Source organism: Nycticebus coucang, chromosome 23, assembly GCF_027406575.1.
Source record: "Nycticebus coucang isolate mNycCou1 chromosome 23, mNycCou1.pri, whole genome shotgun sequence".
NCBI lineage: Eukaryota > Metazoa > Chordata > Mammalia > Primates > Lorisidae > Nycticebus > Nycticebus coucang.
The window spans coordinates 37,036,075-37,048,503 of NC_069802.1; the positions used below are offsets into that span (position 1 = coordinate 37,036,075).

At 45.1% G+C, this 12,429-nt stretch overlaps 1 protein-coding gene across 13 annotated transcripts in view; it reads right to left on the reverse strand.

Annotated features, from left to right (window-relative positions):
• GRK4 (G protein-coupled receptor kinase 4) overlaps window positions 1-12,429 on the reverse strand; it is a 59,152-nt gene that overhangs the window by 19,997 nt on the left and 26,726 nt on the right. For 12 of the 13 annotated variants that reach the window (XM_053577964.1, XM_053577972.1, XM_053577963.1 and 9 more), the window contains 3 exons: window positions 11,984-12,047; window positions 7,681-7,821; window positions 2,927-3,117 (listed from right to left, as the gene is read on the reverse strand). In XM_053577964.1, coding sequence (XP_053433939.1) covers window positions 2,927-3,117; window positions 7,681-7,821; window positions 11,984-12,047 — 396 coding nt within the window. The remainder of the gene's footprint in view (window positions 1-2,926; window positions 3,118-7,680; window positions 7,822-11,983; window positions 12,048-12,429) is intronic. The other variant, XM_053577971.1, reaches the window with a different exon arrangement.

The window sequence follows — 12,429 nt, forward strand, 5'->3', positions numbered from 1 at the left end:
TTCTGGCACCTAGTTTGATAAAAAGGGTCAAGTGGCAATACTGAAAACAGGAAAAAACAGGAATGGCAAACTGGAGTGGAGAAGAGAATCTTCTGGCCCACCCAGAGGTGCATTCTGAGACTGGAGACAAACACGGCTGCTCGCGGCATCACCTGCAAAGCATGACTTCCTCTGGGAATGACCTAAGAACCAAGCCCCCTGCAGGTGTGCTGTACCTTCCAGTGCCACCACACTTCACATTGAAATGATGTCACAAGGCACCCTTGGTTCAGATGACTAGTTGTGAACCTAGAGAAGTCACTGCCAGGGCAGTCTTCCACCCCTAACACGATGTGCAAGGTGAGCCTCAGTCTTGGGTTAGCCCCACCGTCAGGCCTGGCCTCTGGTCCTGAAGAGGTACTGAACTTGGCTGTGGAGTATGTAAGATGGAGAGAAGCTGAAGGGCCATCAGAGGAGGCAGGAGCAGGACTCCTAAGTAGCTCTGTCTGGTGCCACCATGGGGCACTGAGGGTGCAGGGAGGGGGCACACTTTGTGCTTCAGGAAGGATGGATGTCCTTGGGCCAACTCTGGACAGGTGAGCGAGAGCTTCTCAGAGGAGAAAGCTGCAGTGGGGAGAGGTGCCAGCACAGGAGCAGCACACACCAAGGCAGAAGGGCCTGAGGCAGAGGGGCCCTGAGTGGTTATGTGCTGGTGTGAGGGAGCAGAGGGCACTCATCAGGAGCAGCAGGCCCTGAGGCTGGAGGAGTCATGGGGACCCCCCCCCAGGGAAGCACCATCCTAAGTGTCAGCCTGGCTTATGAAGTCAGAAGGAAGGTGCCATGGGATCCCATGCCAGGGGACACATCATGGAGCAGGGACTGGGCAGGGCTGGTATGGGGGAGACCAGCACACCTACTTCCAGGTGACCTAAGGAGGACACACTGAGCCAGTCACCCTAGAACATAAAGTGATGCGGAAGGTACTCAGGAGTCATTCCACCTGGTGACCACCTGGGTGGAAAACAGGAGCACAAGAGATGTACAGGCCCTTCCAGAATTTAGGAAAAAGAACAAGTCTAGAAAACCTATGGGAAGGGATTTGCACATGCTGCTGTCCCTCAGAATTCACAGGGGATTGTCTTCAGGTCTTTCCCTCATGGATACAAAAATCCAAGGATGCTCAAGTCCCTGGACTAAAATGGCAGTGTCGGGCAGCACCTGTGGCTCAGTGGATAGGGTGCCAGCCCCATATACCAAGGGTGGTGGGTTCAAATCTGGCCCCAGCCAAACTGCAATAAAAAAATAGCTGGGCGTTGTGGCAGGCACCCATAGTCCCAGCTACTCGGGAGGCTGAGGCATGAGAATCACCTAAGCCCAAAGAGCTGGAGGTAGCTGTGAGCTATGATGCCACGGCACTCTACCGAGGGCATTAAAGTGAGACTCTGTCTCTATAAAAAAAAAAAAAAAGGCAGTGTCTGCATATAACCTACGCAATCCTCCTGGGTACTAAAGACACCCCCAGATTACTTATAATGCCTAACACAACATAAATGCAAGTAAATAGTCATCATACTGTATTGTGAATAGTGACAAGGGAAAACAGTCTGTACCTGGTCAGTACAGACACAACCATCTTTTTCTTACCCTAAATATTTTGAATCCATGGTTGGTCAAACCCATGATGTGGAACCCACAGGGACAAGGTCCACTGTGAGTGGTGAGTGACCACAGAAGGGAGCATGTAGGGACAAGTAGAAGGACTGTTAGGACTGTGTTTTCTAAAACTAAATAGACTGACCATATTAAAGTTAACCATTGGGTCTAATTTTCTTTTTCTCACTGAATTATAAGATGCAAAATAAATAAAATATTATTTTAAGACATTTAATTATATTCTTCTGGTGGGACATAATCTTTATTGTTATCAGAACTGTCAAAATATCTAAGAATCTTGGAAATGGACTCTCTCATGCGCATGTGACTAGCACTACCTTTATTTTATCATCCTAACAAGTAAAAAGCAGGCTGGGCATGGTAGCTCAAACCTGTAGTTCTAGCACTCTGAGAGGCCAAGGTGGGAGGGTTACTTGAGCTCAGGAGTTCAAGACCAGCTTGAGCAAGAGCAAGACCCTGTCTCTACTAAGAAAAAAAATAGAAAAAAAAACTAGCTTGACATTGTGGCAAGAACCTGTAATCCCAGCTAAGGCAGGAGTATCACTTGAGTCCAGGAGTTTGAGGTTGCTGTGAGCTATGACACCACAGCACTCCACCTAGGGCAACAGAGTGAGACTGTGTCTCAAAAAAAAAATGAAAAAGAAAATTTCTGGAAACAGCCTAAATGCCCACCAACCCAGGAATGGATTAACAAGCTGTGGTATATGTATACCATGGAATACTATTCAGCCATTAAAAAAATGGAGACTTTACATCCTTCGTATTAACCTGGATGGAAGTGGAAGACATTATTCTTAGTAAAGCATCACAAAAATGGAGAAGCATGAATCCTATGTACTCAATCTTGATATGAGGACATTTAATGACAATTAAGGTTATGGGGGGGGGAGCAGAAAGAGGGATGGAGGGAGGAGGGTGGGGCCTTAGTGTGTGTCACACTTTATGGGGGCAAGACATGATTGCAAGAGGGACTTTACCTAACAATTGCAATCAGTGTAACTGGCTTATTGTACCCTCAATGAATCCCCAACAATAAAAAAAAAAAAAAAAAAGAAAATTTCTGCTTCAAATTTAGAGAAATCAAAAAGCAAACCAGGGCCCACTTCTGATTGCTCATATTCCCAGTAGTGTGAGGGACACCCTTAGAAGTCACCATCCAGGGGCCCCAGCTGTTCCCCTGCCCCTGCAGGCAGCTGGTGGGGGCAGGAAGAGCCTGGGCTGGGGAAAGGCGGGCGTAAGGCTCGTGAGTTCCAGCAGGTGGTACCATTCTTACCTGTATGCAATTCTCTCCTTCTGCAAATCTTCCAAGCCACAGCAAACCTCTGCAGCATAGAAAACAGCTCTCTGCTCATCAAATCCAGGATTGCCCAGGTTGTAAATGTGAAACTTCAAATCCCCTCCATTCATGATGGTGAGTACCAAGCACAAGGTATCTTTGGTTTCATAAGTGTAGGCTAAACTAACCTAAAGATAGTGACATCATAAGAACAAAATAAAAAACTCATTCATTGGTGATTTATTCTATTTTGCTACCAGTATTCAAATAATCCATGTTAGATTTAGAATTAGACCACCTGAATAGTATAAGCTTCAGAGAAAAGTATACCAAGCATCTCATGCCTCCTGGTTCTCTACCTGCTGAAGGCGTGACTAAGCTCCAAGCAAAAAGAGAGGGCCTTTTGCTTTTAGATGGAGTCTCCTTCCGTCACCCCGGGTGGAGTGCAGCGGTATCATCATAGCTCATTGCAACTCAAACTCCTGGGCTCAAGTGATCCTCCTTAAACAGCTGGGACTACAGGCACCCACAACTACACCTGGCTAGTTTTTCTATTTTTAGTGGAGACAGGGTCTTGCTCTTGCTCAGGATGGTCTGGAACTCCTGAGCTCAAGTAATCTACCCACTTTAGCCTCCCAAAGTGCTGGGATTACAGGCGTGAGCCATGTGGTCTCATATTGTGGTTTTAATTTGCATTTCTCTATATACAAAAATATTGGGGACACTTCTCATACCTTTTCATAAACTTACTTGTCATTTGGATCTTCTTTTGTGAAATGCCTATTCAAGGTTTTTGCCCACTTTTCTGTTGGTTTGTATGTCAACTCACACACATACTCTACTAGGATTTTTTTTTTTTTTTTTTTGTAGAGACAGAGTCTCGCTTTATGGCCCTCGGTAGAGTGCCGTGGACTCTACTAGGATTTTGACTGGGACTGCATTTAATTCATTAACTATAAGGATTGATTGAGGAGAACTGGCATCTTCATGAAACCAATGCTTTCAATCCAGGAACAGTCTGTCCCCATTTATTTAGGCCTTTTTTAATTTCTTATAATAGCATTTTATAGTTTCCAGTGCAGAAATTTTGCACATTTTTGTCAGACCCTTGCCTAGATTTTTTTTTTTAAGAGATGGGGTCTCCTAGACTAAGCAAGAGTGAAATCCTATATCTACCAAAACAGAACAAATTAGCCAAGTGTGACTGAGGATGCCTGTAGTCCCAGCTATTCAGGATGCTGAGGCAGGAGGATCGCTTGAACCCAGGAGTTTGCGGTTCTAGTGAGCTACGATGACACCACTACACTCTAGCCTGGGTGACAGAGTGAAACTCCACCCAAAAAAAAAAAGGCAATGGGGGTCTTGCTATGTTGCTCAAGCTGACTTCTTTTTTTTTTTTTTTTTTTTGTAGCAACAGAGTCTCACTTTATGGCCCTCGGTAGAGTGCCGTGGCCTCACACAGCTCACAGCAACCTCCAGCTCCTGGGCTTAAGTGATTCTCTTGCCTCAGCCTCCCGAGTAGCTGGGACTACAGGCGCCCGCCACAACACCCGGCTATTTTTTGGTTGCAGTTTGGCCGGGGCCGGGTTTGAACCCGCCACCGACTGAGCCACAGGCGCCGCCCTCAAGCTGACTTCTAACTCTTAAGCTCAAGCCATTCTCTCACCTTGGCCTCTGAGTAGCTGGGACTACACGTATATACCACCTCACCTGGCTTTTGCTTAGATTTTGATGTTTCTTGATGTTATTACAAATGGTATCAATAAAATTTTCATTTTCCAATTGTTTGTGGCTGGTTCACATCTAATCACTTGGCTAAATTCTTATAGGTTATCTAGAAAGCCTGTGACTGCCTCCATATATAATGATGTTTAAAAATAATGAATTCTTTTTTTTTTTTTTGTAGAGACAGAGTCTCACTTTATGGCCCTCGGTAGAGTGCTGTGGCCTCACACAGCTCACAGCAACCTTCAACTCCTGGGCTTAAGCGATTCTCTTGCCTCAGCCTCCCGAGCAGCTGGGACTACAGGCGCCTGCCACAATGCCCGGCTATTTTTTGGCTGCAGTTTGGCCGGGGCCGGGTTTGAACCCGCCACCCTCGGCATATGGGGCTGGCGCCCTACCGACTGAGCCACAGGTGCCGCCTAAAATAATGAATTCTTTACCTCTTTCTTTCCTTTTCTCTGACCTTAATCCCTTTCACCTTTCCTCATATTTTATGGCACTGGCTGGAAGCTCCGATATTAGAGATGGTCAGCAGGTACCCTAGTCGCATCCAGATCTCATGGGGAGCTTTCCATATTCGCATAGTAAGTATTATGTTCTAGAGAGCTTCTCAAAGAAGCTCCTTTCTATACCTAATTTGCTTGGAGTTTTTAATCATTATTGGATATTGAATTTTACCAAAAACTTTCTTGCAGCTATTGAGATGACCATATGTTTTTTTCCTTTTATTCTAGTAATATGATAAATTATATAAATTCATTCCTGGAATAAATCCAACTTGGTCTTGATGTATTAAAGTAGCAAAGAGAAAGTGCCATTTGCTGGTAGAGGGGAGACAATGCTGAGAGTGGAGGACAGAAGGGGATGGTGTCCACGGAGGTCTCACACTGCCCACTGTGGTCACTAGCTGGCATGCAACAGACCCAGAATTAAACCACAAGAACTCTCACTATCCTTCCCTTGGGTTAACAAGGATCCCTGACTTTCTCTCCTCTTGTAAACATTCATTCAATATTCACTCAATACATATGAAAATAATATCGAGAACTTCTATCCCGGCAGGTTTGTTCTAGTGTAGTGTGGGGGAGGCTTCGGCAGGTACAAAATGACAAATGAAGGAGAGGCAGGTGACTGACACAGAAATGCCCAAAGGACATGAGTTCCAAGGGCAAGAGGGCGAGGCAGCAGTGCTCTGAGCTGATGGTGGCCAGGGCCTGGGCCTGACGCAGTAGAGCTTGGGATAAGACAGGGTGACTGAACCTGCAGGAGCCAGGTCCCTCAGTTCCTGAAAGACCAGAGCTGAGGAGAACTTTATTCTTAGTATGACAGGTGCCATAGGAGTGTTTTAATCAGAAAGTGTGCAAATACTTGAACTCTTCCACAGACAGCCCAGAAGGCTCCACGGAGAGCAGACCAGGGGGGAGGGTGCAGGCTGAGGCAGGGAGCTCAAGAGGGAGGAGCTGAGAAGGCAGTGGGGACAGATGTGACACAAGGACAAGTCAGGACCTGCAATCAACTGGAACAGGGAGAAAAGACAGTCATAGATGAAGGAAATATTTCCAGGTTCCTTGGAAGAGGCCAGCAATGTAGAAACCAAAGTACATAAGTAGAATGTAGAACTACCTCTGTCTCTCTCAGAAAGAGAGCCTGTGGGTGTCTGTCTCAGGGTTGCTGTGCTAACATGCTCCCTGCAGCTCCAAGACAAGCCCATTTGATGAGAGAAATCCTGCGACTACATGTGAGACTAACAAGGTCACATATACAAACTGGGGAACATTTGTCCTCCAGCACATACCAGTTGACCTCAGTGGTAAGAAATAAATGGGTTTGGCTGGGTGCCTATCTCTCAGTGGTTAAGGCGCTAGTCACATGCACAAGGGTTGGTGGGTTCAAACCCAGCCCAGGCCTGTTAAAACAAACAAAAAAATAGCCAGGCATTGTGGCAGGCGCCCATAGTCCCAGCTACTAGAGAGGCTGAGGTAAGAGAATCACTTCAGCCCAAGAGTTTGAGGTTGCTGTGAGCTATGACGCCATGGCATTCTACCCAGGTTAACAAAGTGAGAACCTGTCTCAATTAAAAAAGGAAAGAAAGGGGCCGCGCCTGTGGCTCAGTGAGTAGGGCGCCGGCCCCATATGCCAAGGATGGCGGGTTCAGACCCAGCCCCAGCCAAACTGCAACAGAAAAATAGCCAGGCGTTGTGGCGCGCACCTATAGTCCCAGCTGCTCGGGAGGCTGAGGCAAGAGAATCGTGTAAGCCCAAGAGTTAGAGGTTGCTGTGAGCCGTGTGACGCCACGGCACTCTACCCGAGGGCGGTACAGTGAGACTCTGTCTCTACAAAAAAAAAAGGAAAGAAAGAAAGAAATAACCCCAACGTGGCAACCAGCCAGCCCTGTGCTACTTGGCTGTCACGGAAGACCTGGGTGTGGGCAGAACAGGCCTGGAAATGAGACATCACTGAGGCCGGCCCGCAGCTCCTCCCAACTCCCTCAGGCCTTCTCACATGGTCTGCCCTGCAATGAGTTCAAGGCTTCACAGAAGTGCTGTATACAAGGTGAGGCGCTGGCAGGAAACTTTTTAGGTGTTGGAAAAAAGAGAAAAGATGGAAAACAGGTTGAGGCCAAGAAGAAGAATGCCCATATGAGAAGAGGCCTAGAGAAAGTTTCCTCAAACACATCCAGGTCACAGAGTAGCTGACTGAAGGCGACAGCACACTGAGATGAGCTCAGACACTGCTAGGGAAAGGAGAGGGTACTTACCCAGGGAGCAGAACAGGACAAGGCTTTGTGAGCTGGAAGGAGGTGTCAAAAGTAATGGACAGAATGGGAGATGATGACAGCAGATGACAGCAAACAGGCAAAAAATCTTATGCCTCTAAGATGTGAATAAAGAGGAGTCCTGGCACTGCCCACTGTTAGTGGCCAGAGCAGCCAGACAGCAGGTAAACTAAGCTGAGGGACACATCAGCGCTCCCCTGCTGCTGGCCTGGCTGCCAGCCAGGAAGGTGAAGTCAAAGGAAGCACTTACCACAAATCTGCTGTGCACTTTCTCTAGGATTCTCTTCTCATTTAGAGCCATAGCTTCGCCTTTCCTCTTCTTTATCCGTTTTTTCTCCAGCTTTTTACAGGCATACATTTTTCCTGTGGCTCGTACTTGACAGGCACACACCTATAAATAAAAGAGGCGTCTGGTCTGTACACCTGACGTTTCTTAGGCCACACAAAGAAAACTGCCTTTTCTCTAAGAACCTGTGGTAGAAACCAGCAGCTGCCTGAAAAGGGCCAAGGCCACTGGGGTTGTAGATGTGCATCTGTGAGCACAGCATGCTGACAGGTATGCAAGCGGAGCTGCTGCCTATGTGATCAGGGCATATCTGCTTAACTGAAATAGGTCCCCAAGTTAAAAAGGTCTATGGCCATACCGCCCTGAAAGCACCCAATCTCGTCTGAAATAGTTCCCCATACGTTTATTTTTCACAAAAGAGCAAAAGTTTTAAAATCTGACATTAAAAAGATTCTTGATTTTATAATTAAAAAGTTCAACAATATAAGAGAATATATTTCATAGTATTCACAGATTTCATAACCTTTATTCCATTTAGTTCATTCTTAAATTAATACTTATACATTACGTGATGATAATTTTCAAACATACAAAAGTGTCCAGCACAGTACAGTGAGACCTTGGGTACCAGTCCCCAGTTTCTGGGCAGTCAAAGTATGGCCCCCGTGACTCCCACCCACTGCTGACCACAGACACCCCACACACACCCCCAGAGATACCCTCCATATCCCACACAGAGGGTTACTTTAAAAGCAAAATATGATAATTTTATCTACCAATAAAATAATTTTGATGGTAACAGTCATATAAAATTCATTGTAGAAAATAAAGGAGTAGGGCGGCGCCTGTGGCTCAAAAGGAATAGGACTCTGGCCCCATATGCTAGAGGTGGCTGGTTCAAACCCAGCCCCGGCCAAAAAAAAAACAAGAAAAGAAAAGAAAGGAGTAAAGACAATAATAAAAGCTCACCTGTAATCCCAGAATAACTCAGCTAACATTGTGCCCTATGGGCTCTAAGTCCACCTTTGTGCATATTCATGCAGGGGCAGGGGCAGGGGCAGGTCCACTGGGCAAGCTGCTGCCAGCCAAGCAAGACACAGTGAAGACACCAGCACAGGACTACACATCTGTGTACTGTGAAATTTTTCTAGGACTCTTTGTTCCTTCTTTTCTAAATACATTCCAGAGACAGGAATGGATCAGTCTCCATGAGTAGAGAAAGACCTTTCTTTTTTTATTTAGAATGAAAATGCTCCTCCTACCCTGGCGTTTTAGGGCAAAATTGGGCTCATCTTATAGAATAGGTGATATTTCATAACCTCCCTTTAAAAATCTTACAATGTGAGCCCAGGCATGGTGGCTCACGCCTATAATCCCAGCACTCTGGGAGGCTGAGGCAGGTGGATCGCCTGAGCTCACAAGTTCAAAACCAGTCTGAGCCAAAGCAAGACTCCATCTCTAAAAATAGCTGGGCATTGGGGCTGGTGCCTGTAGTCCTCGCTATCTGGAGGCTGAGACAAGAGAATTGCTTGAGCCCAAGAGTCTGAGGTTGGTGAGAGCTGTGACGCCATGGCACTCTACCAGGGGCGACAAAGTGAGACTCTGTCTCCAAAAAAAAATAAAAATCTTACAGTGTGACTATATTCCCATCCTTAAACCTTCTCTTAAGGCTTGACGCCTGTAGCTTAGTGGCTAGGGTGCCAGCCACATACACCAGAGCTGGCAGGTTCGAATCCAGCCCGGGCCCACCAAACAACAATGATAACTACAACCAAAAAATTGCCAGGTGTTGTGGCAGGTGCCTGTAGTCCTAGCTATTTGGGAGGCTGAGGCAAGAGAATCACTGAAGCCCAAGGAGTTTGAGGTTGCTGTGAGCTGTGATGCCACAGCACTCTACCCAGGGCAACAGCTTTAGGCTCTGTCTCAAAAAAAAAAGAATAAATAATAAAAATAAACATTCTCCTAAAATGACTACTTCAAAATTTGTTCATTTTCCTTCCATTAAGTCTTCCTTTCTCTTTATCATTAATTTAAAATAAATACTTTTAAGTAGAATTGCCAAATCAGAGAAAGGGAAGCGAAAGCAGCTAAGTGGTGGACAGGGATATAGGAAAGCTCCTTTGCCCCTAACCACCCACCGAGCAGGGATTACTCTTCCCCTGCTGAGGGTGAAGTCAGGTGATAAACACAAGGCCACACAGCTGGAAGTGATGGACAGGAACCTGACTCAGGTCTGCCCAATTCTGATACTCTCTGCTGCCTCCAAAACCACAAAAGCAGCCATGTCTGCCCAATGCCCTTCCATTGTGCTTGCCTCAGGACCCTAAAAGTTGATTTTGGAGGACTTCAAGTACAGCACTTCCAGAACTACTGTTGACAAAATAAGACCAATTATGCTTGCCCCTTCAATTTGAAGTTGTTAGCATTTGGAAAAAGAAAGTGCGCAATTAGAATCTGACTGGAAAGGGCACAGAGGCTGTCCCTGTACTAGAGGTCAATGGGGCCCCCTCTGACAGTAGAAACAGTAGAAATGGACCGATGTTCACTGCTCCCTGGGCCTGACTCAGAGTATAACACAACCCAGAACAAGCCTATTGAAAACCACTATAGTATTTATCTAATCATTTGTTTGGAAACCCAAGGAAATGTGTTCCAAAGTAATCTATAAAATCATAAATATGCTGAGTCTTTCACAAAAGCTAACACATCCCTACTGAGTCCTGGTAGGACTGACAAATTTTTAAAACATATACGTGGCTATAATTAGAATTTCATTTTGTAAAGACAGGACCTATGTTCCAGAAATGTCTTTTCCTTCTTTCTTTGACAAAATCTGACTCTTTATACTTGGAGATGACAAAAGGCAGAACAGCAAGCACTGAAGAGAGAAAATGTCCCATTCTAGAACATATATATATATATTTTTTTTTTTTGAGACTATGTTGCCCTCCGTAGAGTTCCGTGGTATCACAGCTCACAGCAACCTCAAACTCCTGGGCTTAAGCGAATCTCTTGCGTCAGCCTCCCAAGTAGCTGGGACTACAGGCACCTGCCACAACGCCCAGCTATTTTTGTTGTTATTGTAGTTGTCATTGTTGTTTGGCAGGCCAGGGCTGGGTTCAAACCCACCAGCCCTGGTGCATGTGGCTGGCACCCTAGCTGCTGAGCTACAGGCTGCGAATTATTAGGACATATTTGAATACAGGATGGAATTCTTATAGAAATACCCATCATGAAGGGGTTATAAAACAAGCATTCAGTTAAATTAGATAAAGTGTTCTTAGAGATCTTTAGAATTTTATCAGTAGAACAATACTGTAATTCTCTAAAGTAATGACTATGTCAATCAATTCTTTACCCTGTTGGCCTGCAAATATATGACAGATCTTACTTGCAATGTGATGCCTCTTGGGTCAGCTTTCTAATTAACTTTAAAGCAATGCTTGAGGCTTTGGCTTTTAATTGTAATATGGGAACGGGCATGATTTAAATCACTTCCAGGCAGTCTAAGCTGCTTCTGAGTTTTAAATATACAGTGTTAGTTGCCCAACAGCTCTCCTGGTTCTTGGAGATGATTTTTTAAATCTCCAGACCAGGACAGCATGTTAATCTCCCTCCAGCTACACAGTGGTCTCTATCAAAGAGGCCATCATCTTCAAAGGGCATCTCCCAAAGTCTGTAAGTAGTTTACTTAGGATTTTGGCAAACTCAGGTAAGTGTGAGATACATATGTAGGTCACTATGATAGTTTTGAGACAGACTGTGTTATGGTCCATTATTTCACTTCCAAGAAATCCAGTCAATAATGGATTGGGACCATCATATTTGGTGTAGGTCCGAGGTATATATGTGTTCAAACAGAGTTGGGTTTAAAAAGCGTATTTAATAATGTGCTCTGCTTCACATGAATTTCAGAGCTGGTCTTAAATCATGGAAATGGAATAATGGAAGTGCCACAGGATGGAAATGGAGTAACCTTTCAATCTGGACAAAGAGACTGAGCCTGAGCATTAGCATGGGGAATCAGCTTCTATCAGAACTGCCAAGAGGAAAGTGAAGGATTTTTTTTGAAAAACTTGTAGCCAAGTACTTTTACTCTCAAAATTCCATCTTAATGCTCACAGTCAGCTAAAATTATTCCCAAAATGCATAGTAAGAAAATTAATACACCAGCTAAGTTGATACATTACCTGAAGCCCATTTCTTTCAATGACCTTGCTGCCTCCCTAGCTAGAAGTACCTCTCTTAACCGTGGCACATTACTCACCTCTCCAAATCCGCCTTTTCCTAGAACTCTGTAATGCCTAAACGTGTTCTTTGTGACTGGTTGCCTAATCAATTAAAAAAAAAAGTTTCAGGTTTCACATTGCATTATTATTTTAAAACAGAAAAGCTTGCCCATCATCTTAGCCCTCTTTATTGAACCCTTGCTCAAAAGGAATGCCCAGGACACAGGGTGTCCAGTGCTCAGGGCCTGTGGCTCCCTCTACTACACTAAGAACGATTAATTAACCTTCAGATTTATGGAAAACACCCGAAGTAAGAGGCAGTAACTAAAGACAGGTCTGCAAACAGCCCATACCAGGAAATATTTATGTTTATAAATCATTGCATAGTCGGGGGTATACCTCTTTGAGCCTGTCAGAAAGCTGTTGTGGGAAATGATATATATAATACAGAGTCCTTCGAAGTTCTACAGAACCTCAAAGATGT